The sequence below is a fragment of the Planococcus citri genome, chromosome 4 (assembly GCF_950023065.1).
Source record: "Planococcus citri chromosome 4, ihPlaCitr1.1, whole genome shotgun sequence".
Lineage (NCBI taxonomy): Eukaryota > Metazoa > Arthropoda > Insecta > Hemiptera > Pseudococcidae > Planococcus > Planococcus citri.
In genome coordinates this window covers 54425230-54451263 of record NC_088680.1, presented here as the reverse complement: position 1 = coordinate 54451263, position 26034 = coordinate 54425230, and the positions used below count along the sequence as shown (strand labels likewise).

General features: G+C 34.9%; 1 protein-coding gene and 1 long non-coding RNA gene across 3 annotated transcripts in view; one reads left to right on the top strand and one right to left on the bottom strand.

The window, feature by feature from the left end:
• LOC135844002 (uncharacterized) overlaps window positions 1-20616 on the top strand; it is a 60955-nt gene extending 40339 nt beyond the window's left edge. Inside the window, exons 2-3 of one of the 2 annotated variants that reach the window (XR_010558429.1) lie at window positions 447-532; window positions 20176-20616. This is a non-coding gene — a long non-coding RNA (uncharacterized LOC135844002). Of the gene's footprint in view, window positions 1-446; window positions 533-1353; window positions 1996-20175 lie in introns of those variants that run through there. The other variant, XR_010558428.1, reaches the window with a different exon arrangement.
• Window positions 1-25831, bottom strand: part of Calx (sodium/calcium exchanger 3) — a 130586-nt gene extending 104755 nt beyond the window's left edge. The window contains exon 1 of the mRNA XM_065362071.1: window positions 24011-25831. Coding sequence (XP_065218143.1) covers window positions 24011-25656 — 1646 coding nt within the window. The 5' untranslated portion in view covers window positions 25657-25831. The remainder of the gene's footprint in view (window positions 1-24010) is intronic.
• Between the last annotated feature and the right edge of the window lie 203 nt (window positions 25832-26034).

Sequence of the window (26034 nt, the reverse complement as noted above, 5' to 3'; positions counted from 1 at the left end):
TGAACGTAAACTCGCGTATACTCTTTGTACAAAGGAGTTTTTTCTCAAATTTTTCTTTTCTTTTTCGTTGTGATATCTTTATTTGCCTTCTATCGTTCTATCTCGTGTATATCTAGAACACACAATGAGCTATGGATATTAACGGATATTAGGTTCGAGGTATATCAAAAGGTTGCAAATTTAATTTACCCTTTTCCGCCAAAACGTCGAATTCAATTTTTTTACATTTTTTGAACTAGGTACCATCAAATTTTTTCATTATTCGTAAGAAAATTGCGCATACTTAAATAGGTAGGTACCTAAAATGTGCTCTAGCATGTAGAAGAAACATTGTTACTGGAGTGAATACTGGCCAGAGCAGACCAATATACCTGTCAAAGGCTTGAAAATACGTAGGTATACAGCCTACCTATCTAAATAATTTTTACGACAATTTTCACTTTCAGGCACTGTTCGTCGTTTCATCAAGTGGCAGTCACGAACTCATTATAGCTTTTCATGAAGAAAGAACTCGAGCAAAAATATATAAAAGGTAATTTATATAAAGGAATAACGTCATCAAGAATTTGCTTCTCAGTTTCACTTATGGCTATATAGCGATGCTCTTCTGAAGAGAGAAAAAAAATCGAAAAGTTTCGAACTTCTATCTACACGCCTACTTCTGATTTATCACTACAAAAATATTTTGTTATCCTTGGTTAAAGCAAATGATAGCCTACGTATCTTACTTCGAAATCTCGCTCAATATTAAATTTTTTACGAAGCAGTGTAGCCTAGCTACCCATTTAAGACCAATCAATTTTGAAAATAGAAAAAGCTCTTGAGAAAATTTTTTTTTGATGATGTTTTTAGGTGTTTGTCTTTTTGATATTTGCAACGTGCAGGAAAAAGATAACTGGGTAATTTTCTAATAATGATTCTTTGATATAAATTGGAATTAAATTGGATCGAGTTAAGCGAGAACGAGGGCAAAAACTTTGGAAAATTCACGCTCCATGGGATGAATTTCCAAAATGGATCTGGGAAAAGTGAGGGGAAAAGCTTGGAATTTTAAAAAATCTGAATTTATGTTTTCCCAGTAAAATGATTTGGAAAAAAAATGATTTGGTCGGAGCGAAACAAGAGCGAAATCTTGTAAACTCAAAATAGTTTCCAAAATGGACCTTGGAAAAGTGAGGGGAAAAGCTTGGTTTAAATGAGAAATGGACCACAATTGAATTTTTAAAAATTCAACTTGAGATCCTCTTGCGATTACTTTTTGTCCAGTTCAAAATTTTTATGCTGGTTGGAATAATTCTGCTTATTGGGTCAATTTGAAAAAAATTGTCAATTAATAATTTATTTTTTTTCTAGTAAGTTCCTCAAAATTTTCAGATGTTCAACTTTGGTCAATTTTGAAGGCAAATTCTTACATAACTTCTCAACAAAATGTCATTTCAAGACAAATATCCATTTTTTAAATATCAGAAGTAATTGAAGAAGACGTTATGAGGAATAATATAGAATTTTTGGGGGACTCTTGAAAAGTAATTTGTCTCAGTTGTATCTTAATTTCAAAGATAGGTTATTATATTAGAGAATAAACCTTTTGTTTGCCTTGAAAATTAGTGGCTAAATTTTTTACTTGGTCGTTCAACGGTCTGGGCTTATTTTTTTTGGGCCCCTTCCTCATAAGTATTTACCGTACAAAAAAAGGATACACAACAATACTTTTATTGTAAACTTCGCTGCCTTCCAAATACAAATTCAATTCATGCATGTTAAACTGGTAGGTCCAACCCAATGCATGACATCTACCCAGATGGTATATTTCTTCATCACAATTCAAATTGTTGATTTCACACTAGGTACATATTTCCAAATCTTTGAGAATTGTGCTATTCTTCACATACCACAGCGTGTTTGTAAGTTTTCTTAGAATTTTGTTCTGGAATCTTTCGATGATCAGGATATTGGATTCACTAGCTGAACCCCATAGTTTAATACCATACGACCAAATCGGTTTGAATACATTCAATATTTGTATTTATTAAGATCTTGTTTTGTTGATTCAGCATATTAGTTCTAAAAAGCCAATAAAGCAATTAAGAGTTTTTTGTTGAGTTGAGTTCTCTTCTTCAGAATATGATCTCCATGTGAGATGGTTATCACGGTATAATCCCAGATATTTGACGACGTTTGTTCAAAGTATTTCATCGTTATTAAACATTAGTGAGTGAGTTGTTTCGACTATTCTTCTGGTAAAAAGGACGTAGCTCAATTTTTCACTATTGATTTTGACTCTCCAAGTTTGACACCATTCGTTTTCTGCTTTCTATTTTCCAGAATTGGCCTTAGCTTTTGTAAAATTAGTTTTTTTGAAGATTTTAGATAGTATTGGCAATAAGCTGATAGGTCTGTATGATGAGGTTTCATTTTCTGTTTTTCCTGGTTTATATGGATGAGAATAACTTTGGCATACTTCCGTTGGTTGGGATAGAATCCAGTAGTAAGTATTCCCTATTGACAAAATTATGCATAAAAACAGGTGTGTAGATGTCCGGCACCCCTTACGTGGGGCAGGGGTGCTAAGAATATCCATTTGCAGTAATCGGATTCAAATTGCGAAAATGTGCAGCAAGATAGGCACATGGAATGTGCGAGGCTTGAGCTCAACAGGAAAGCTGACCATTGTGAACCTGACCAAGCGAGTTTGGATGGTCAGTGAAGACATGGGACTCCTCATAAATGTGGGGAAAACCAAGGTCATAGTAGTAGATAGAGCTGGACACCTACCAGAATCTGAAGCCTTGAATGAATTTGAAAAAGTGAACTTATTTTTTTACTTGGGTTCACTGGTGGATGCTGATGGAGGATCAGCCAAGGAAATTAGAAGAAGAATAGCTCTTGGGAAAGCAGCGATGTCTCGGTTGAGAAAAGTCACTACCAACTGGAAAATCTCCATAAAAACAAGGAAGAGACTAATCAGGATGCTAGTTTTCCCAGTTTTCTTGTATGGAGCAGAGACCTGGACATTGAAGCAAGATGATCGAAGAAGAATTGATGCTTTTGAAATGTGGGTATGGCGCAGGATGTTGAGGATACCATACACTGTGCACCAAACAAATGCATCAATTGTGGAACAACTGCAAGAACCAACTAGGCTGAATAAAATATGTGAGACCAGGATAATGAGTTATTTTGGACACATAGCCAGAAGAGGGCCGAAAACATTGAAACGGGAATTCTCTTTAGCAAGGTCCCTGGAACATGAGGGAGAGGAAGATCTCCAACAAGGTGGACCGATACGGGTCGTGCTAGATTCACCGACTCCCAGTCCAAAAGAGTCGATTCACTGTAATTCGATTCTTTTTGCTATTTTATGCAATATGTTTTTGTTAAGGTAGCTGTTTTTAGTGTTTTTAGTGTTGGGGGGCGTTGTGTCTGCTCACCTCGGCTTCGCCTCGGTTGCGCTGGTCGCTTTGTTGTTCATACTATGTCGGTTTACTTCCCTCGGCCTTCGGCCTCGGTGAGTACAATTTTTTTATAAACAACCGCAGTGCTTCATACACGGTAATGTCTAGCCTCCGTCTGAACTTACCAAGGGGAGTAATGCTCATCGAATGAAATGTAAATTTTAAACGGCTCGGCTTCGCCTCGCCTAATTCGGCATACAATTCGAAAAATAATATTAATAAATTTATTCATTGTTTGAAAGCAAAAAAAAATAATTTAATTACATTTTCTGTAAAAATTCAACTCGTAAAAATAAAAATCGCGATAAAAATTTTTGAAAAAAATTGTGCCCGAAGCGGGATTCGAACCCACACCTTGCACTCCGATCCGATACCTTAGCCATGCAGCCATCGGTGTTGATTGGCAAACCGTGTTTTTCAACGCTTTACATGTTGCTAAACACGGTCGAAAACTACCCCCCCACGTGAGCGCACGTATACACGTACGCGACCGATTCATTTCTAGTTTGGACTGAGAGTCGGTGAATAAAGTAGTACCCGACCGATACAGTCCGGAAAATATCCAGTTTAGTTGCGAATGCGGCCACACTAGCTCAAGACAGAGAGGAGTGGCGGTCGTTGTTGGGGGCACACTAGTCGCTTGCGACTATGACATTGATGATGAAGATGTGTATGCGTGAATTTGGACTTTTTTCAAAAAAAACAACAAAAAAAAACATGTGATTCAGCCTGCGAATAGCATGCATAAAAGTAATGTTAAAGAATGTGAAATGACAGAAAAATTGAAAAAAATTTGCCCCAAGTGGGGATCAAACCCAGAACACGCAGTTTCTATTTCTCCGCGTTACCTATTGCACTCAGCCACTTCGTTGCTTGCGAAGAGTGGAGTTATTTCTGCATAAATGTTTGTGTGTTGTGAACTTCTCAAATTTTTAACTTTTAAGTGCAAACATTTATGCGGAAGTAACCCCATTCTTTGCAAGCAGCGAAGTGGCCAAGTGGGTTAGGTAATGCAGAAAAATAGAAACTGCGTGTCCTGGGTTTGATCCCCACCTAGGGCAAAATTTTTTCAATCGTTTTTTCATTTTATATTCTTTAACATTACTTTTAAGCATGCTATTCGCAGGCTGAATCTCATGCATTTTTTGAAAGAAGTCCAAATTCACGCATTGCTTGTGCTATGCATAAAAGCATGTGTTTCAGCATGATATCGCATAATTTTTATTGATAGAGTTATGTTAAAAATTCGAGTAATATACCAAATCAGCCGAGGTGGAAATTCTTGGATGATTTTTCCATCAATTTTGTCGTATCCAGGTGATTTCTTGTTTTTAATTTGATTAACAATTTGTCTAACTTCATCAATTGTGATTTTTGGTATTTGAGTGTTGTTACGTTCTGTAGCAGATATATTTTGGTGGTGATGTACATGGTGGATGACCGGATGTGGTTTGAATTGTTTTTCAAGGTGGATTATTATTCATTCTTGAAAAATGTTTTGATCCACAATCCCCATATCAAAAATATGTTTGTAAAAATCAGAAAAATTTATCAAAACACTGATTGAATATAGGTACATGTTGAAAATTTCATAATCTTTTCACTGGTGAATCCATGAAAATAACTGTATCAACTAATCATCAAAAAATATTCATAATCCAATCAAAAAAATATGTATAAAATAAAAATCATGCCTAAAAAAATCTTTCTCATTGTCATTTTGTCAAAACTGATGAAAATTTTCAAACGAATTTCAATCTTTATATTCTTCTCCAATGCCAGTTGGAAAAATGGAATAATTATTCACTTTCACTTTCGTTTGTTTCTCAATTAAAATTCACACCGGCATGAAGGTATATGTACGACTTATACTTACTTTCACCCTTGAAAGGTATTAAGAGGGTAAGTAGCTAATACCATACCTCTCATTCACAGCGGAAATCACTTTCACCTCTTCTTTTTATCATTTCCATCTGAGGAAATAATCATTAAAGGCGTGAAATAGCTGCCTTTCACTTTCGTTTACCATGAGCAGCCTGCCAACGAAAGAGAAACCACACACATAGGTAGAGGTACCTGTTATCGCCTTTGATGTATAAGGTACCTGCTATTTGTAGCTTTCTCCCTCCGTACAAGTTTTTTTTTCCTCGTAGCATGTCGAGGTGTTATTTTGAAGAGTCTTTTACTCGCTCGTTTATTAAAAGGAGGCCTTTTTTGTAGGGCGTTAAACGGCGAGCAAATAAGCAAAATTAATAACAATAGTTTTTTTTGTTTTTTCGCCGGTCGTTGATGCAGGTAAAAAGGTGAAATATTCGGGATTCTTTCGAGAGAAAGAAGTTTAATTATGTTTGAATATAGTACACGACGCCTCCTGTTCGTCGTCGTTGGTTAATTAAATAGTAAATTATTAAAAATTACGAATTGTCCAGTTTCGAGGTGATTTATTTAGCGAACTTGTGGTTTTTAAAGTGGATATTTTTTTTTAGGGTCGTTGTAGATGAGATATAGGTATCAAGTGTTGAAGACTTTAAATGAATTGTCGTGTAGTTTCATTTGACTAATTGACGCATATTTTCCCCCGATGAATACGTTGCAGCGAGATATTTCCATGTTGAATCTAGTCGCAGGTTTCATTTTTGTCGTTTCGTTTCCATTTTTCATATTCATGTACACAAAACGACTGTACGTTGGCGTGAGAAGTTTAGTTACTAATGGACAATTTTTCGTTTCTGGTTCGTGTATGTATCAAAAAATAGATGAGTAGGAATGTGGAATGTGAAGCGAGGGAAAAAAACACGTTATTGTTACCGAAAGTATAGAATAACACAACACGGGAATATGTTGAAAGGACAAACACAACGCGTTTCTCGTATTCATTCGCAGAGATCTGAAAATTTTCGCAGCCATATTAAGCACATATAAGCGAAACGCTACCGTGAAATGTACGACGGAGATCCGTCCGCATTGAATATTTTCCAAAAGTTTTTCTTAAAGGGGAAAGATGCTGCACAACGAAGCGATGTTAAATTTTATGTTTAAATATAAGCACGCACGCCACGCGTCTCTTGAATTATTTTTGCAAGTATTATTATTGCGAGAAAGGGCTTTATCATGCAGATTTATTGTCTGCGTGTGTACATGTATTTGAATTCTCTTTACACGTACGTGTGTAGTACGGTAACTGTAACCTCTCCTTCTACAATGTATCTGTATCTGTATAGATGGTAAGTATTTTTCAAAATGGCTATGTTGACTCGTGAGTATACCTATCCTATGGTTTTGTTAATACGATATGTTTTTGCGGTTCGGTGTTTTTTTTTCGAGTTCTCTGGCTTTTTTTTCGCCCTCGAAATCAAATATTTATTCGATACGAGCTATACGTCTAATGTTAGACGATTTCCTTGGCGTATTTTATGGATGAAATTTCCCATCGAAATGTACCACAATGGAACGATTCTTCGTTCGAGTACACGTCTTATTGTATGGTACTATCATCGATGTGAAAATGTTTACAACTGGGTGCATATTAGTCGACATCTACATAAGCAGCAACTAGCAACCAGCAACTGGCAACTTGGCAACCAAATCAAAAAATTTTGATTTGGTTGCTAGTTCCAGCCAATAACCGAGCAACTTCTTATCATTTTCGTTCCACTGACGCGAAACGAAGTTGCTAAGTTGCCGAGTTGCCGCTTATGTAGCAGTCCACTTAGGCAACTTTATTTACACGTCGGTACGAACATTTGTCAGAATGTTACTCGAGTCGAGAAATACAAACAATAATACGTATAGGCGATGACGATGGGTTTTTTACTACCATACATAGAAGTTTACAAGTGGTCTGAGAATATCGAGTAGGATGAAGCTGAAAATAATCGGCGTATATTGACGAGCTTCATTTTCAAAATTTTAGAGAATGATTAATACCCTAGACGTACATATCATACACTCGAAATTTCGAGTTTCAATTACGAGTTTTCAGAGAAAAAAATGCATAAAAAATATTAGGTATAGAAATCTTATTGTCCATGAAACTTTTATTATATGTCGAGAGAGAAATATCAGACTATCTTTTGATCTATTTTTGGCACTTCTATCTCGAAAAGTGTATCATTTGTAACCCCTCCCCTCCACCCCAAAAAATAAAGTTGATCGATAATCCACCTTTTTTTCATTTTTTTCAAAAATAATGGTTGGAGAAAAGTTTGGATTTGAATGGACAGAAACAAGTTTTGAAAATTTGTTCATAAATTAGAGCGTGGTCTGAAATCCCTAAATCCATAAATTTCAGCTGGTCAAGTTGATTTTTCGATGTTTGGAAAATTTTTGAAAATCCAAATTTGACTAATTCGGGCGATTTATTCTTTTTTTCTAAAAAATAATAATTTATTGGGACAAAATGATGAAAAATATTAACCCCTCGCGAATCCAAATTTTATAGTTTTAAGCCATTCTAGAGCCTCCAGCTCGATTTCAGATTTTTTCAGAATTTATTTTTGCAAGGAAAAAAGTAAAAAAATCAAAAATTTTCAGTTCGCGAGAAAATTCTTGAAATTTGAACGAATTGCTGTTGATAGATTAAAATCAATCCCCCCGAGTCCGACTTTCATAGTTTTGAGCCAATCTGGAGCTTCCTTCGCAATTTTCGATTTCGCCAGAAATTTGAAATGGCGTGGAGATTAACATGGGCAGCTCAAAATAGAGTTGTGGCTTATCAGGGATCTTTACTTACAAAAAAAATTGCAGAAAAATCAAACATTTCCAATTTGCAAAAAAATGTTCGAAATTTTAAAAAAAATCACTGTTTTTAAACTGAAACTAATCTTCTGATTCCGAATTTCACATGTTTTGAGCTATTCTGATGCCTTCAGCATGGTTTCATAGGTTTCTCCAGAATTTTCAAATTTCTCCAGAAAGCGTGGAAATTAACTTGCCAGCTAAAAATAGAGTTGTGGCTTATCCCACTCGACTGTTTAACGATTTTATCTACATCCACAACAATTTCCAAACGAACACCTCAAGTGAGTTTTTTTGTCCAGAATTTTTACAATGAAAAAAGGAGAAAAATCAAAAATTTCCTGTTCGCAAGAAAATGTAAATTGTGTTTTCTAGACTAAAACTAACCCCCAGAATCGGAATCCAACTACTTGGATCCATTCTGGAGCCTCCAGCGCAATTTTCCATTTCTTCACAATTTTGAAATTTCACCAGAAAGCGTGGAAATGAAGTTGGACAGCTTAAAATCGAGTTGTACCTTTTACTCCGTCTGTTTAACGATTTTATCCCCATTTGCATCAATTTTCAAGTGAACATCTCAGATGAGTTTTCTTGACCAAAATTCTTACAAAAAAAGTAGAAAACTTGAAAATTTTTTGTTGAAAAGAAAAATTTTGAAATTCGTGTTTGTGGACTAAAATCTGCTCTCTAAATAGAATTTTACCGTTTCGAGCCATTTGTGTTCTTTCACTAGACTTTTGACGAGGAATAAAGTATGTAGGTTAGTAGAAAAATCAAAAATTTCCTGTTCACAAAAAAATTGTCGAAATTCACAGAATCGCTGTTTTTAGACCTTGAACCACCTCTCTGAATTCAAATTTCATAGTTTCTATCCATTCTGGAGCTGCATTTAAAAGTTCAGGAGGAATCGAAAATCGTTCTGGAGCCTCCAGAATATCTCGAAAGTGTGTAATTTCGATTCGAGAGGTTGGCATTAGTTTTACGATTAATTTTCATCATTTTGTCTGCATAAGTTATTATTTTTTTGAAAAAAAAAGAATAAATCGTCTGAATTGGTCAAATTTGGAATTTCGAAAATTCGCGAAAAATCAACTTTAGCAGCTGAAATTTTGAGCAGGTTTTTTTTTACATTTTGAGAAAAAATTTTAGAATGGTTCTGAATTTTTATTACTCATATTGAAAATTATGGAAAAATGATAAATTGTAAAATTAAAATGAATTGTGAAAAATTGAACTTTTTAGGAGAAACATTAAATATTTCAAATCTTTTAAAAATTTGGTTTATCAAGTATTTGAAATATTAATGTTTGAGATTTTCAAAAATTTCCCCAAAATTGATTTTTCTACTATCTGATATTATTTTCAATTTTATATATCTTTCTCAAAATTGATATGAATCAACTTTTTTTCAAGTTTTAAAAGTTTATCAAAATTTGAGTACTTTTGAGAATTTTAAAAAAATGCATTCCAGTTTCTTAAGTTGATTGAAAAACATAAAAGCTCGAACCCTTTGCACTTTAAAGCTACGCACACTTTTGTAGCTAAGCTCGCCTTAGCTTCCTATAGGTTAAGCAGAGATTATTAAATAAGCATTTATTTTCAAAATTTCTATTGGGAAAAGTCACAGTTAAATAGAAGTGTTCGAATTTGGTGAAAATAGTTCCTATAATAATTCTTGATTAGACTCCAAAAATTAACCAATCAAAATTTCCTGCCAACTTACAAGTAGGCCTACTACGTGATCTTTCGGAACCATGAAATTCAAGCTTACCTATTTTTCTGTCGTCTCTTCTACTCCGCCTTCCATTGTAGGCCTAATTAAATGTCAGAGCATGAGAGTAGCCCTTTCTTTATTTATTTTGCCATATTATCAATTAGACATGGCTATGATTTCTACAAGAACCGCATCGACACAAATTCATTTTACTGAAAATTTTTCACAATTGAAATACGAGAAACGTTATTTTAGAGAGAACCGGCGAAATAGCAACAAAAACACTCAACAATTCATAAAAACACGTATTTCAACTCTTGGTGAAAAATAAATCGAAAATTTCAAGGATGAAAATTTCGATTTAAAATTGAAACGAATTTCATCTCAGTAAGCTAACTTACTCTTATACCTAGAGGCTGGAACGTAATGCATAATAAAGACACATACAAATATTTTTTTAACAGTTTGTTATTCGTCGCGATGTTCTTGAGTCTCTTCATTCTCTTTAAAATTTACATTACGTAAAGCCTATTTTACGAGAGTTGAGTTCGAATTGGTGATTATCTCAAGAAGTGTTTGACTCTCGCTGTAAGTATCTTGTGTTGATAGAAAAAGTGAACCTTGAAAAATTATTACTCATACAACGAGAGAGAGAGAGAGAAGTGTAAAGCGCACAGAAATAGTGAAATTAAACAGACATGTGAATTGAATTTTCGTCATGTTCATAACTTAAGGTATAATTAAACATAACTTTAGTATAATGCGAACGACGTCGTCGTCGTAGTTGAAGCAACGTAGTAGAGCTTCAACTTAAACTTACGTTACGAGGTATAAAAAACATTCACCTCGTACGTTTGAAATTTAATACGGGAGCTGTTCAAGTTGAAAAAGATTTGCCTTAGATATATTACTTATTTCCATTAAACGTGCTTTACCAAAAACACCGACATTCATTTTCACGTTGATTAATGGTGTTTCGTTTACCTACCCACATCTACAAATTTCCCTACCTACTTCTTGTTTTGTGAATGAACTCGCGAGCTCCGCGAATTATCCTCAGCGCCCTGTTCTCATTGAAATTCTTTATCTGATTTTGACTCGGCGTATTCGAACTTATTTTAATATTTCAGACGTCGAGTCGTCTCCATTACGCTAATATTTCTACCGAGCGCGAGCGGCGTGTGAATTTTGAATCTGAGTTGAAATTATACCGTGTGCGAGGCAAATTAATGCGCTGTAAAGAATGTTTCGCGGCTTATAAATTAACACGAACGCGTTAATTTTACTTACTCTAGAAAGGAATATCGTCGAGTGATTGTCGAACGAGGTGAAATTTTCATATCACTGTTGTATGTAGACGCGAGCGTGAGATTTGAGATTCGATTTCAAGTGTAACTTTTCACTCGTAATGATTATGAAAGCTTTTCGCATAGGTAATGTTGCTTTGACTTACACGTTCGAGGGAGTTGTATTTTATTTAGAAATTTTCTTCAGTACATGAATGGGTTGTGATCCACGTCTTCTATGCCCTTCAAGTTTGAAATGCAAGCCTTCAAATTTGGTAGTTCAACAAGATTCTAGGACAATCTCTAGGAATCCATAATGCGTAACTGTCTTTATCCCAAATGACAATTTTCTCGAATAAATTTTTTCCGAACTTCTATTACTGAATTTCTCGAATCCAATTTCCCAAATCCAATTTCTCGAATTTATATTCCTCAAACAAACCATTCTCTTGAATGAATTTCTCCCAAAAACTTGAATAATTTCTAAATGTATCTAAGTAAGAATTTCTAGAAATTTTATTTAGATACTCGTACTAAGAAATCAAAACATTTAAGCAATTTTGACAACAAAAAAAAACGAGTCTTTCCTGAAATTTTGATAAACAAGAGGGATTTTTTGCATTTTTGGTGTACAAAAAAATAAGACTTCTAGGTAAAATTTAACAAGAAAAACACAACGTTTTGAAATTTTTTTGGTAAAAAAACTTGACTTTATGTGGCAATTTTGGCAAAGAAGTAAAATTTGTTGGTACTTGAATGGAAAAAACTGATTTTTTTGTAAAAAGGTAAGCGTAACAAGAAAAAAACATAACTAGGTATTTGGAATTTTTTTTTTGATTTTATAAATGGCAATTTTGACAATTTTTTTTTCAATTTTTACAAAAAAGTGAAATTTTTTGCAATTTTGATGACAAAAGTGGGGCTTTTTTTGTGTTTTTACAAAAAAACGTGGTGTTTTAGCAATATTGACAGAAAATTAAACTTTTGGAAATTTTAACCAAAACCCTGATTTTTCTCTAATAATTTTGACAAAAAAATCAGATTTTTTGTGACAGAAAAAGCAACACTTTTTGAAAATTTTGACCAAAAATGGAAGTTTTTAGGAGTCGTGGCAAAAAATCAAGACTTCTTGAAAACTTTTACAAAACATTGGTCCCTTTTACTGTTTATACAAAAAAGTTGGATTTTTCGCAATTTTGGCAATTGGTGACAAAAATGGGTCTTTTTTGAGTTTTTTCAAAAAAAAGTGGGATTCTTTAAAGGAATATTAGCAAAATAAAAGTAAGACTTTTTGAACAATTTCGAGCAAAAAACTGATTTTGTGTAAATTTGACTGCAAAAACAACACTTTCCGGAAGTTTTCTGCAACTCTGGAAAATGACAAGACTTTGGGTAATTTTTACACAACATTGGCCTTTTCACTGTTTTTTAAAAAAAGTAAAAAATGTTTCAATTTTGGCAAAAAATTATAATTTTTTTATAATTTTTAACGAGTATCCGTTTTTATTTATTTTTGAAATATTGCAATTTTGGTAAGCAATACTTTTATAGGAAAATCATAATAAGAAAAGAACAGTACTTTTTGGGATTTTTTTGGCAAAAGCACTCGGATTTTTGAGAAATTTTTAAACAAAAAACACCGACTTTTTTGGAATTTTGGCAAAAAAGCAGATTTTTATGACAAAACGGCAATACTTTCTAGAAATTCTGACACAAAAGGGAGGTTTTCTGCAATTGTGGCAAAAAACAAGATTTTTTGGCAATTTCGAATTTTGATTTTCAAACAGGCTTTATAGTGGCAATTTTTTCAAAACATTGGTGTTTTAATTTTTATTTTTTTAACAAAAAGTGGATTTTTTTGCAATTTTGATAAGAAATGAGGATTTTTTGATAATTTTCAGAAGAAACTTTTTTTTTGCGATTTTGACAGAAAATTCGATTTTATGTGACCATAAAAAAAGACTTTTTGAATATTTTGTCTTCAAAAAAGTAGTGTTTTTTGACCGCTTTTGGCAAAACAGAATACTTAGGTACTTATAACAAAAGTGAAAAAAAAAGAAAAAGAAAAATTGAAATCCGATTTTTTTTGACGCGACCTGATTTCTTACAAAATGGTTAGGCAACTTTATTAACTCCCACGAAACACGAATTTAATTCATAATATTTAGAAGTCAATTGAGTGGACCAAAAAAGTAAGTAATCGTTTTGTGCATTTCGTTTCTTCGCTGGTTGATTCAGAAAGGAAACTTTTATAATGGTGAAGTCGATTTTTTTTTAGGTTCAAAAATTTAACAAATAATTTTTCAAAACTCCAAATAGTCTTTTTAAAATTTTCTTTTCAAATCTATCAAATTATCAATACATAATAGGTATATTATTTTGCCTACACAAACATAGCTCTTGAGAAAAACATTTTTTTTGCCTCATTTTTGTATTTTTTTTTATTCTATGTTTTGATGTTTTAGAGGAAGAAAGTGAGAAAAATCCGAACAATGAAACCAACTGTAAAATGGATTAATACTTCGCGCAAAAATAATCACCCAATGCAATGTTGAATATTGAATTTCTTTAACAAAAAAAGAATCAGAACTACTTACACAAAAATTTTACTTCATTTAAAAAAAAACACTTTTTAGGTACCTGCGCTTGTTTTCTTCACTTACTGCGCTGAATTTCCCAATTTAATATTTTGGGCATTTTCAAATTCAAAAAACTTTCAAATTCAGCATCAAATTAACACTCAATCAATCACTTTTATAACTGCCTTCTCTGCATTTTCAAATTCATTTCATTGTTTGGTTTCTCAGTTCTCTCAATAAACGATAATCGATTAATTCTGAGGGTGATTATTTCGACCAAATTTCATGGACATCTACATTCTAAGTTGAAGTGATCAAGAAAAAAATTCAACTTCAGACGTGTTTTTGAAGAGGAAATGTGGACCCTTCAAGAAGTAGGAGCTTAGAAAAAATCATGAATTTTTTTTACTCCAACTACTGAACTCGCTTTGGACCCCCCCCCCCGGGCAGGTTGGGCAAAAAATATTTGGAAGAATTTAGTGGTTAATCGTAAAATTAATTTTTCTCTCTCCGAGGAAAAAATATATTTCTCAAGTTCGTCCCTAACGAACACAATTCTTTGAATTAAATTTAGAACTTTTTTCACCAAGATTCATCCAGCACACTCACCTCTATTACCAGCCTCTCAAAGCAACTCGATAAAAACCAATTCCACCTTTAAAAATATTCCAAGCTAGGCTCACTCCACACACACGTTTCGTAAAATTGCATCAATCTATTTACATACATACATTAACATTACGTATCCACTTTACCCACACGAAACCACACAACTTACACATTTCGTATTCACCAAGTTATAGGTACCTACCTACCTAACTTGGAATAGAAATCATTCGATTATCCCAAATTTTGTTCGGGCTCGAATTTACGTCACAACTTTCGAGCGAAAATCTTACTTTAATTATTCCAACTTCATCGTCGTCACCACAACGCAGCATACAAAATCGACACCCGAAAGAATTCCATATTATATACATATGTCATCATACAGCACATAGATATATGTAGAAATAGGTCTCACTATAAAATGAGAAAATGATTATACAAGCTCGGAAGCCAGGCGGAGGCGCTGCGAGCAGATTCACGATACAATTTAACAAAAACCTCCATATACACGTCGAGTATACTACATACGTTAACGTTCGATATATAAATTGATTTTTCCCCAATTTAAAACTGCTTTTCTGTACATGACAATTGGCCAACACAAATTCAAAAATGTTGAAAACCTTTTGAAACGATTCGCCGGTTTACATAGATAGAGTATACAAGGTTGAGGGTAGGTGGATGGATGGGCAAGTAGAGGTAGCTTGTTCACTTGACGTGTGTATTTCGGCGAAGCTGGTTCTTTTAAAAATATTATTATCAAGCTTTTTGAGTTTTCTTACGTATATACCTACCTACATTCTCATCATCAGCATCAAGCAACGATATACGATACGCGAATACACGACCGAGTACATACACAATGAACACATCGTATTTATAACTCAAGCTACAACTTTTGTGCGACTGCTTTTATGTGTACGAGAGCAAAGCAAAGTTAAAGTTAGCAAAAACAGAATTACATAACTTATCACCTAACGCTCTTATAGTGCTAAAATCTTGGCTGCGAAAGTTACTCGAATACACGAGCATCATCCACAACTTCAAATCTTCTACATTGAAATTCCTCTTCTGCTAAGTTTTTTTCTTCTCATCTCTTTAGTTAGAACGTATCATATTATTTTAAAACGACGATTTCGTACGAGAAGGAAAAATACCAGAGGATGATTTCGTACGAGTATAAAAATGAAACCTACACTTGGCATATAGCGATGAAGGAAAAAAAATGGAAATAGCTCACATAGAGTAAGAAGTATCTACAGTACGAAGAATACGATGATGATGATTAGAAAAACCACGAGGAGAAAATTACTTCTATTGTCGATAAGTTAAATGCGTCGAATAATAGCGTCAGTTAAAGGATACTTTTTTTATTTTTTATTTCGCCAAAGCAATAACAACTTCGACAAAGTACCCGAGTACAAATACCTCGCCATTTACACAATTTACGACTCGAACGCAAAGAGCGAGAGCGCGAAGAAGCACAAAAAAAAGAAGATAACTGGGATAAAACGAACGTGCAAGGTGGAAAAAAAAGTTACGATACTTGGGAAACTTTTGTTTGCAAAGTTTCGCACCGTATTCACAACCGGATAAAGTCACCGTTACAATGCAAGATAAATACGTTGTTATAAAAATTTATGGACGTTTAGTCTTATTCATTCGCGACAAGATATACCCAGTTACCCAGTTAAATTTTAGGCAGAGGCGACCTTCGAATATAAGTATACGTACACGACATTCTTTGCACCAACAAATTCGTATAATATAAAGTTATCCGCGGAATTTCCGTAATTTGACGAAACTCTATAAATGATGCGTTAAAAAATAGAAAAATTCCAAAAGACCACCAAGCAACGTATGTCCAACCAACTGCGAAATTAATTCGAAGATTGATTGAGACAGCAGAAGAACTCCAAGTAGATAACGAAAGGCAAATATTACACTTTGCCTGTTTCTTTCATGGCTCATGTAATGTTATCGTTATATATGTATTTTTTTTTTCGTAAAACTTTTTCGTTCAAGAAAAAAAAAACGAATACCCAGCAGCCTGAAAATATCCACGATGACTCGACGTAACTTTTATTCTATATAAAAATTTTTCAAACTAGGTGATAAACAAGTCTTACGCTCGATCGTCCAAAGCTGAACATATCGATACTTATGTCGAGTGTCAGAGTTTTTATCATACTTATTTTTATTCTATCATTTTATTTATAATTCGTATTTTAACTTTATTTTGTAAAAGCTTTATACACCTATGTGCAGTTTACACGTAAATCGCAAAGAATTTAAAATGTTCGAGCCTTTATAATCTTTTTTTTTTTTATTAGCTCCTTTTCACGTACGTTTTAATTTACGTGCTTGGTAAGATTTTATAGCTTAGCTACGTTAATTTTAGTCTGAAAATTTAATCTACCTACTATACCTATGAAAGCCTACCTAGACCTACCTAGGAGTATAGCAGAGTGAGATTTAAATGAAGTGGTTTAGTCTGATTTTTTCACATTTCTCTTCAGAACCTCATAGAATGTGACTTGAAAATAGCATTTTTACACTTTTAACTCTCGATCTCGGGCACTTTTTGGCCAATTAGTAGGTATAAAATTGTTTGTGTCAGTGAAAGTTTTCAAAACAATGATCAACCAAAAACAATTAAATTCGGTACTGGCTTCTTTGACACCCGAAAATTATTTTTTGAATTCTGGAAATTACCTGAATGTCATTGGTTATACACTCAGAGAGTTTCATTTTTTGAAAATATTGCTCATGTATTTCTCAACTTTGGCTTAATTTGTAGCACTTCCTGAGACCTGTGTACTTGAATATTTATCTATCAATAAAATGAAAAAATTCCTGATTTGTATTCAGAAAATGAAACAATCTCAAAAATCTGCTGAACTCGTAGAATTTTTTGAAGAACAATCATTGAAGATTTCAGTTTTTAGGGTAGAAAAATAGGATACTTAATGAGTGAGTGTGTTTAAAATTTACAAAGTGAGGTGATTAAACTCGTTGAATTCAAATATGGCGAAGAAGAGAAATTTTCAGTAGAAAAGGGCCATTTTTAGGAAGGAAAAAACTTGCTCAGTCATCTTTTTTGATCGTTTAAGTAAGCTATTAGCATTCAGAAGTGCTGAAAATTGGCTCTAAGAGAGGGGATGCATCGAGAAATATTTGCAAAAATAATATTGACATACTACTTTAATTGCCGCGATGCTGATCCGTGGCTGATTTTTGAAAATTTGGAGAAAATTTTACTGATAAGGGAACCCTCCCTCATGATAATCTCCGATTTGAATGAAACTTGGACTGGTGGAAAGAGAACCTCAAAAAACTCCATCTCCCAATTTTTAGCTGCTAAAGTTTATTTTTCAATTCATTTTAATAAATAAGGTAGGTACTTGAGCTGAAAATGGTACTCACTGACAGTAGATAACTAGGTACTGTACCCGTACTGTAAATTCTCACTTCTACATAGAACTTGTAGCGAGTTGAATGCGTTGCCAGTGTACCAGCATGACGTCATCATTGTCAACAAACACTGTCAAATGTCAATCACACATATGTAACTCCTCCCACTTACACATTATCAAGTTTTGGGGTGTGTGCGCAGACTAAGTCCAAAATCAATCGGGTTATGCTTGCTATATGCTACTATCAACACCCAAATCAACTCGATACCAGCCACTAGCGGGTTTAGCCAGTATTCTCACCAGATACTGGTTAGCAGGTAGCATACCTAACCATTTTCAGCTCTGGTAGGTACCATATGGCAATTAACAGACATTGATATCTTATTTAACTACATTTTCGCTATAATTAAATATGCTAATGAGACTAAAATATTTGTAGGTCTCAGATCATTGTCATCAACCTGCAATAAAATGAAAATGACTTCATCAATTAACTAGATTAGGCTATAATTAATTTAGTGAAGGCACCACCAAGTAAGTCTGTACTTAACAACTGCTGACTGTCTCACCATCTCCCTAACCTTCAGCAAGTCCAATAATAGTGGCTATGATGATTACTTTACTTTACACGAGGACTAATTAAACACCCTCCAATTTGTAGATGCCTGGGCACATCCCAAATTGGCCGAAAAAGATAACCAAACGTCAGATTATATCCCTGGGTAAATCCGACTTACAGTGAGTAATAAAACACAATAGTCCCAAATCTTCATTGGGGTAAAACAAAGAATGTGTGACTTTAGATAAATCCCTGTCACATGCCGATAAATAGAATTATCCCTAATCTTCATCATCTGACAAGACTCCTGCCACAGCCGATAGCTGGAATCAAGTGATCTTATGTACTCTTGGTCATTGGTGCGTAGCGTGGTAACCTTCAACTTTCAAGTACATCCTCTAACACACCCTACATATAATTTCCCACGTTACCATGCATCTTTACATCATGGGATATAAATAGCATAATGTAAGGATGCATTATTAGAATAACCTCCTAAGCAGTGAAGGCATACCTATTGCACCATATCACAGTCTTTGCTGAATACCAAATCGACTCATACCATCATTTGCTGGATCTGGCCATCCATTCAGAAAATAGGATTTTCTTTACTGTTTTTTCTCATGTTGTGTGTGAATTTGAAAAATGGCCGTTTCTCCCCACCACGTGAACTTCAGCAGCTGAAATTTTAAATTTTGACCAAAGGGTCTATGCTTGATTGCTTGATACTTAATCGATCGGTAAAATCTGGAATTATCATCAGAAATCAAATTTTTGCACATAACATGAGAAAAAGTAATAATAAAAAATACACAAAACTTCAAAAGCTCGCTAAAAATCGAAAAATCAACTTCAGCAGATGACAATTGGGTGATAGGGGGTTTCAAGGTCCTCTTTCCACCAGTCCAAGTGTCATTCAAATCGAAGATTTTTATGTGGGAGGGTTCCCTTGTGAGTTCCACATTTAAAAACCTAAAAAAGTGACCTCTCTGGCATTTTGAGTCACCTATATTAAAGTAGACTTTCAAGATCTGGCTTCTGAGATCTTGAAAAAATGGTGATGAATTCTTGACATTGCGTCAGATTTTCAACTTTCGATTTGAATGAAAGAGAAAGTGTGCTTTTTGTGCCCAAATTTTTCCCCCAAAAATGCCCTAAAATCTTGAAATATAAGAATTGAGCAGCTATTATTCTGAAAAACTCCTTTATGGATCATATTTCAATCACCAGTGTATTTTGAAGTCAAGGGCTACTTTCGATATGAATAAAAAAAATATGTATTTTTTGGCCCAATTTTTTTAAACATGCTTTAAAATTTCAAAATGTGCGATCAGGCAGCTTCAATTCTAAGAGCTTCTTTCTAGCTCCTATTTCAACTACTAACACCTTTTGAGGGCAACTTTCAACTTGAAAAATTTTTTTTGGTATTATACATTTGAAAATTTGGGTTCCCAAAAATAAAATTTTATCAAAACTGGCCCTTCAAACGTGATTATATTTCAAGTACATACATCCTTGAGGGTTGATAAACTAAAAACACAATTTTTTTTTCATCAGTTCAATGAAATTTTTGGATATTTCAATAAAATTCAACACTTTGTAGGATTCTCAGTTTTCCATTTGGATAAGAATCGTTTGCTGACAAAGAAAGGAGTAACCAGAGGTTCACTTGTTAAAGTTATAATATCACCTCAATAGTTTCAGGAAAATGATTGTAATTTTAATTTCATAAATTTTGAATCCTCTTCGCTCTTAATTCGCTCTTAATCAATCAAAATAGATTCAAACGTACCTACGTATTTATTTTTTTTTTTTTTCAGAATCACATTTTCAGTCAATTTTCACAGACACAATTGCCAGACGGTTTGTTAAACCATAAACGATGAAAAAATCTAATTTCTCGACTCTACCCAAACATAAAATGACTCAAGACTGGAACAATTACCGAAAGAAAAAATTCTCCTCGAAATTGCGCTATCTAACCTACCAACGACAAAAAATAAACCGCAGACTAATTACAAGACCCGCAATACGAAACCTCGCATTAAAAAAGTTCAACAACTCGACAAAGCCGGTAGCAAAAATAAAGTTTCTGTACGCAGTATTTCGAAAACTTGTACCCATATCCTCGTCGTACCCGACAAATTTTCTTTCATTTTTAGGCAACCACAAAAAAAATCCGCGGAACGAAAATATAATAATTGAACGTTTAAATACTTTTCCCGAGTATAAAAATGGCAATAAACGATTCGTTTTTGTTACATTGCTTCAGTTTAATAGCGCGAGCACGAGAATGAGACCGCCTGTACGAAGAAAATAAATTGCCAACGTACCCTAAAAGTTATTTGTCTCGAGGGATTCAATAGAAAATTCAAGAACCGATAATGGACTTCCGTACACAATTAGCAACGTTCGAAAATAGCTATACCTACCTACCTATATTTTTATGATGACCATGAGTCAAGCAGGGGTGAATTTAAAATGGTAAAATACACGGTCTTCTTGAGTGCTGACATTTAGATGAATGAAAATTTATGTTGAAAATGGGTGATTTTTTTTCTATGTGTAGGTACTGGTACGTTGATATAGGAGTATACCAGGTGTCCCAGGCTGGTTCGGTTCAAGTCGACTGTAGGTGGTAAAATCCAGTGGATTTAAAGTTGAATGGGTCACGAGGGGTTAAACTTGAAAAAAAACTGCATAGCCCTAGGTACAGTTTAATTGTATTTTAATGTATTATTCTGTCAGTTTTTAAAAATTTTGATCAGAAATTAATTGAAATAATTTTTTGAACGAAGTCACTTTTGATGACCCTTGGAATAAAAAAGGAAAGGAGTCAGAAACCATATATTTTGCTTAAAAGTTTCAGCACCACCTTCCAAAATTTTAATTCAGGGCATTAGAGCAGTAATTTTTACCCCCCCTTCCCCCGCCAACAAAGCCAGATTTAGGAAGGTGTGGAGGGTGTATACCCCTCTCATATTTTGAAAATTTTTAAAGACCAAAAAATTAAACTCCTTGCATAAAATTTTCACTTTTGAGCAAAACTGCCAATAAGCTTCGCTTTTTTTTAAAAATTCCCAAAGCCCTCCCTTTCGCTAAAATCATTGTAGAAGTATCGTTTTCAACTAAAAAAGGGGAGGATGTCACCTTTATCTAAATTGCCATAAAGTGTTGTTTTTTTTTCCTAAAACTGCTGAAAATTGTATTTTTTTTGTTACAAATAAATTCCAAAAAATAAATTGCTGAAAGGCCCTTTCCTTTTGCTAAAGTTGTAAAAAGTCCCTTTTTTTATCAAAAAGTTATGAAATTAGCTTTTTTTGGCATGATTACCAGAAAAAATGTACATAGATTTTACTTCAATACGAAAAATTCTGTTTTTTTTTTTTTTGTGATTTTTTTCTGCATGATAATGGTATTTTATCCAAACGTGGGAAGAAAACGCGCATTTGATCACTCGAGCGACTAGCGAGAGTGAATAAAGTAGCATTTTATTGTACTAGTAGGATAAAATGATTTTCCCATGTTTTGTCACTTTTGTTAACAAAATTTCATTCGCCCTTGCTTCGTTCAAACCTGTCCTCTTTTTTTTTTCAAAATCAACTTCCTAAAAAAACTCTCACGCATTTAGCGTGTGAAGACCGACTTTTCTTTAAATAAAAATCTGATTTCTAGGTGAACGAATTGATTCGCATAAGTGACTCGTTCGCGAACGAATCGATTCGTATAAGTGACTCGTTTGCGAACAAATCGATTCATTTACTCAATTTTTGATGAATCATTCGCGAACGAATTGATTCGCATCAGTGACTTATTCTCGAGAACGAATTGATTCATTTCCACAATTTTAGGTGAATCTTTTTGCGAACGTGTTGATCAATAGTTACTGAATCATTTGCGAACGAATTGATTCGCATAAGTGACTCGTTCGCGAACGAATCGATTCGTATAAATGACTCGTTCGCAAACGAATCGATTCGTATAAATGACTCGTTCGCAAACGAATCGATTCGTATAAATGACTCGTTCGCAAACGAATCGATTCGTATAAATGACTCGTTTGCGAACGAATCGATTCGTATAAGTGACTCGTTTGCGAACAAATCGATTCATTTACTCAATTTTTGATGAATCATTCGCGAACGAATGGATTCATATCAGTGACTTATTCTCGAGAACGAATTGATTCATTTCCACAATTTTAGGTGAATCATTCGCGAACGAGCTGATCAATAGTTACTGAATCATTCGCGAACGAATCGATTCGTATAAGTGACTCGTTTGAGAACGAATCGATTCATTTACTCAATTTTTGATGAATCATTCGCGAACGAATTGATTCGTATAAGTGACTCATTCGCGAACGAATCGATTCATTTACTCAATTTTGGGTGAATCATTCGCGAACGAATTAAATAATTTTTAGTGAATCATTCGCGCACAAATTGGTTAGTAATGTACATATAAGTGACTTGTTCGCGAACGAATCGATTCATTAACTCAATTTTTGGTGAATCATTCACGAACCAATTCAATCATTTATTATGAATCATCCACGAACGAATTGATTCATAAATTAAATAATTGATCGATTCGTTGGCGAACGGTTCTTTCAAAAAATTGATCAATTCGTTCATGAATGATTCGCCAAAAATTGAGGGTCTAGTACTTTATAGGAATCGTGCAGGCCTAGTGAGATTTCAAGTTTTATCGAAAAAAAAATCACATTTGAGCCCCCAAAAATCCAAAACAGAAAATGAAAATTTTCATGAGTCATACGAATATACATATGTAAAAGTGGTACCTTCTATATAATTTTATCTCTAGAAAAGGGACCAAATTATATTTTCCCCTAACTCGAATTGGCTAATCTGCTCCCTCCTTCTTTCATAATTTTATTAAATTTTCATTTCTTGAATATTGAATTCCTAATCTTCCAGTTTCAAGTGGATCAATTATTTTGATTATTTAAAAGTAGTTTGACGACAGTCTGAACGGAATGGTCATTTATTGATCGCCTACCAACCTAAATTGGGACACCAGGTATATCACATAAATCGAAAATGAAAGCTCTTTACTTTAGTAGCTTTTAACTGTCGAAAGCTGTATGATTTTTTCGTTGTATGTATTTGGTAATTGCTTCATCATTAGTAGAATTAAATTTCATATCTACTCCTACGAGTATATGCCTAAAGCCTACTTAAATATCTTAGAAAATAGGTAGGTACAATAAAGACTTACAATAGAAGACCATTATATACTCATTTTTTCAGCATGTAGGTAGAGATACGCCTATTCTTCGTGTATACAAGCATTGTAATGCAGCTTGTTATACACGAAGCATTTAACGCGAAGAGGGAGCGAAAAAGAGAGAAAAAAAAGAAGACGAAGAAGGAAAAAAGGTGGAAAAAAGTGTAAATAGAAAGTGCTTAAAACGATGGTAGCTTCGAGCTTAAATGTACAAAGTGCGTCTCTAGAGAATTTAATTCCACTCGCGTAACTCGAAATGTTTTTTATATTAATTCGGCAGCGTGCAGCCTCTCTCAGCCTCTAAAGCATATCCGGCTAAGTATAAGGTATTTTTCGCGTAAGATGGGTATATTAAAATAATAAATAAGTACTACCGAAATGTGGCAGGAAATGGTCTCGTCTTACCTGGCTTCGTTATTTTCAAAAATCAACGTTCCTTCGGTTTTATTGAAATGTCTGTCGTATTTGGCCGACCCCTCTGAGGCGGTGTAGTTGACACTGACACGTCCTCGAGCACCGCTACTTCTGACCACTTCTAGCTTATACACTCCCACGTTTTCGGAAATTTGGACGGATTCGGTGGAAAATCCAAAGACGCCGCAATGGTCGTCGTCTAAGATGACGATGGTGGCTGTGCATTGCTCCAAAGTGACCGGTTCGTTCTTGTAGTTACCGATATCGCCGTTAGGCGAGGAGACTACTGCTTTGGTTATGTGTAGGTAGAAGTGTTCGTCTTCTTCGAAGATATCGTCGTCGATGACCTTGAGCTTGATGGTTTTTTGCATTTCGTTGGGCAAAAAGACGATAGTTCCGGTAGCGCCGATATAATCGGAGCCAGCTATAGCTGTACCATCTTCGGTGGTGTAGTATACGGTGATAGTTTGAGATAAGTCGCCTTCTCTTGATACGGTTACTTCGAATTCGCCTACGTTTTCGAGCACCGCGTAGTAATCGGGATTTAGGAAGATTCTGGTACCTCTCAGTACCTTGCTGACGGATTCTTTGGGCTGGCTTTCTCTCTTAGGGTGGCTGGTCTGGGCAACGCTGCCGGCCAGTTTATTGGCAGTTAATCTGTAGAAAGCTTTGCTTTTATGGGTTCGTTTGGTGAGTTCTTCGATGGCCAAAGCTTCCAGTTGAGCCGGAGTGGCGGTCGAGTGACGTTTTTTGAGATCTCTGAGAATAATGGCGAAGTGGTGAGGATCGGTGATGCTGCTCTCTTCGAGGATTTCGTCTTCGATTTCTTTTTCTACTTCGATATCGCCACTTTCGGCGGCTACGATGACTCGGTTACGATTGAGACGAAATTTCTTGAATTTCATCAGCTTTAACTTACGATCGGCGATGTAGGCGGTGAGCACGGTGGCTGGGAAAAACATGAAGGTTAGGAACGCTTCCCAGCATTCGACTACACCTTCGGAGATCACCGCCAAGATCATGTAGAGCCAAATGTACGCGAATACCGACCAAGTCGCCGTCACAAAGAATACGCTGAGGTGTTTGATTTTTCTCACTTCGTCATCCGGTATGACGAATACGCACAAGGCGATTATGACGAATAAATTGTACGCTGCCGAGCCTACGATCGTACCAGGACCGAGTTCACCAGCTTCGAAATTTTTTCCAGCTATTTCGATAACCGAAAGTAATATTTCGGGAGCCGAAGAACCGAGCGCCATTAGGGTTAAATTAGCTACGGTTTCGTTCCATACCCGTACTTTGATCTTTTGACCACAAGACGAGCCTTTCTTACGTATCGTTATTTCTCGTTCTTGAGAAGTGATCACTTCTATGGCGCCCATAAACCGATCCGAAACTATGGATACGCCTAAGAACATATATATGAGCGAGAGGAAGTAAATAGTGCCTCGGAATACCCGCACCCATGTTGGCAGATTATCTTGAGGGTACCAAACAGGTAGCACTAGGCCTTCTTCGCATTTAACCACTTTATTAACGCGGGCCTTCTTCGAAGCAGAGACCGGATCATCGGCACATTTAATCGCACTGATGAACAACACGACGAATACGACCCAACGAAAAATACACCGCATCACAGAATCTTTCAAACTACAAACAGGAGCCAGCCGACGTGTCGAAAAGAATTTCGAAAAACGCGCGAAAAACGTACACGAACATGACGCACTACAACGTCGTCGGCAGCCTTATCGCGAACAACTAGAGTCACCCTCTTTTATGAAAACCTTGTATTCGTAGGAGCACGGTAATATCACCGGGTGGCTCGTCAGTAACGACGACGCAGTCTCAAACGGTCGGATTTCTCATCTTGGGACGTACTATAGTTTACCTTCTTCTTCTTTTTCTTCGTATAGTTTGCACCACGTTCCTTCTTCTCTCTCAGAGCTCAAACTTACCTAAATCGCCCATTTCCTTCGGCGAAATTTCATTCACAATGGTTTTAATTTTTTTCC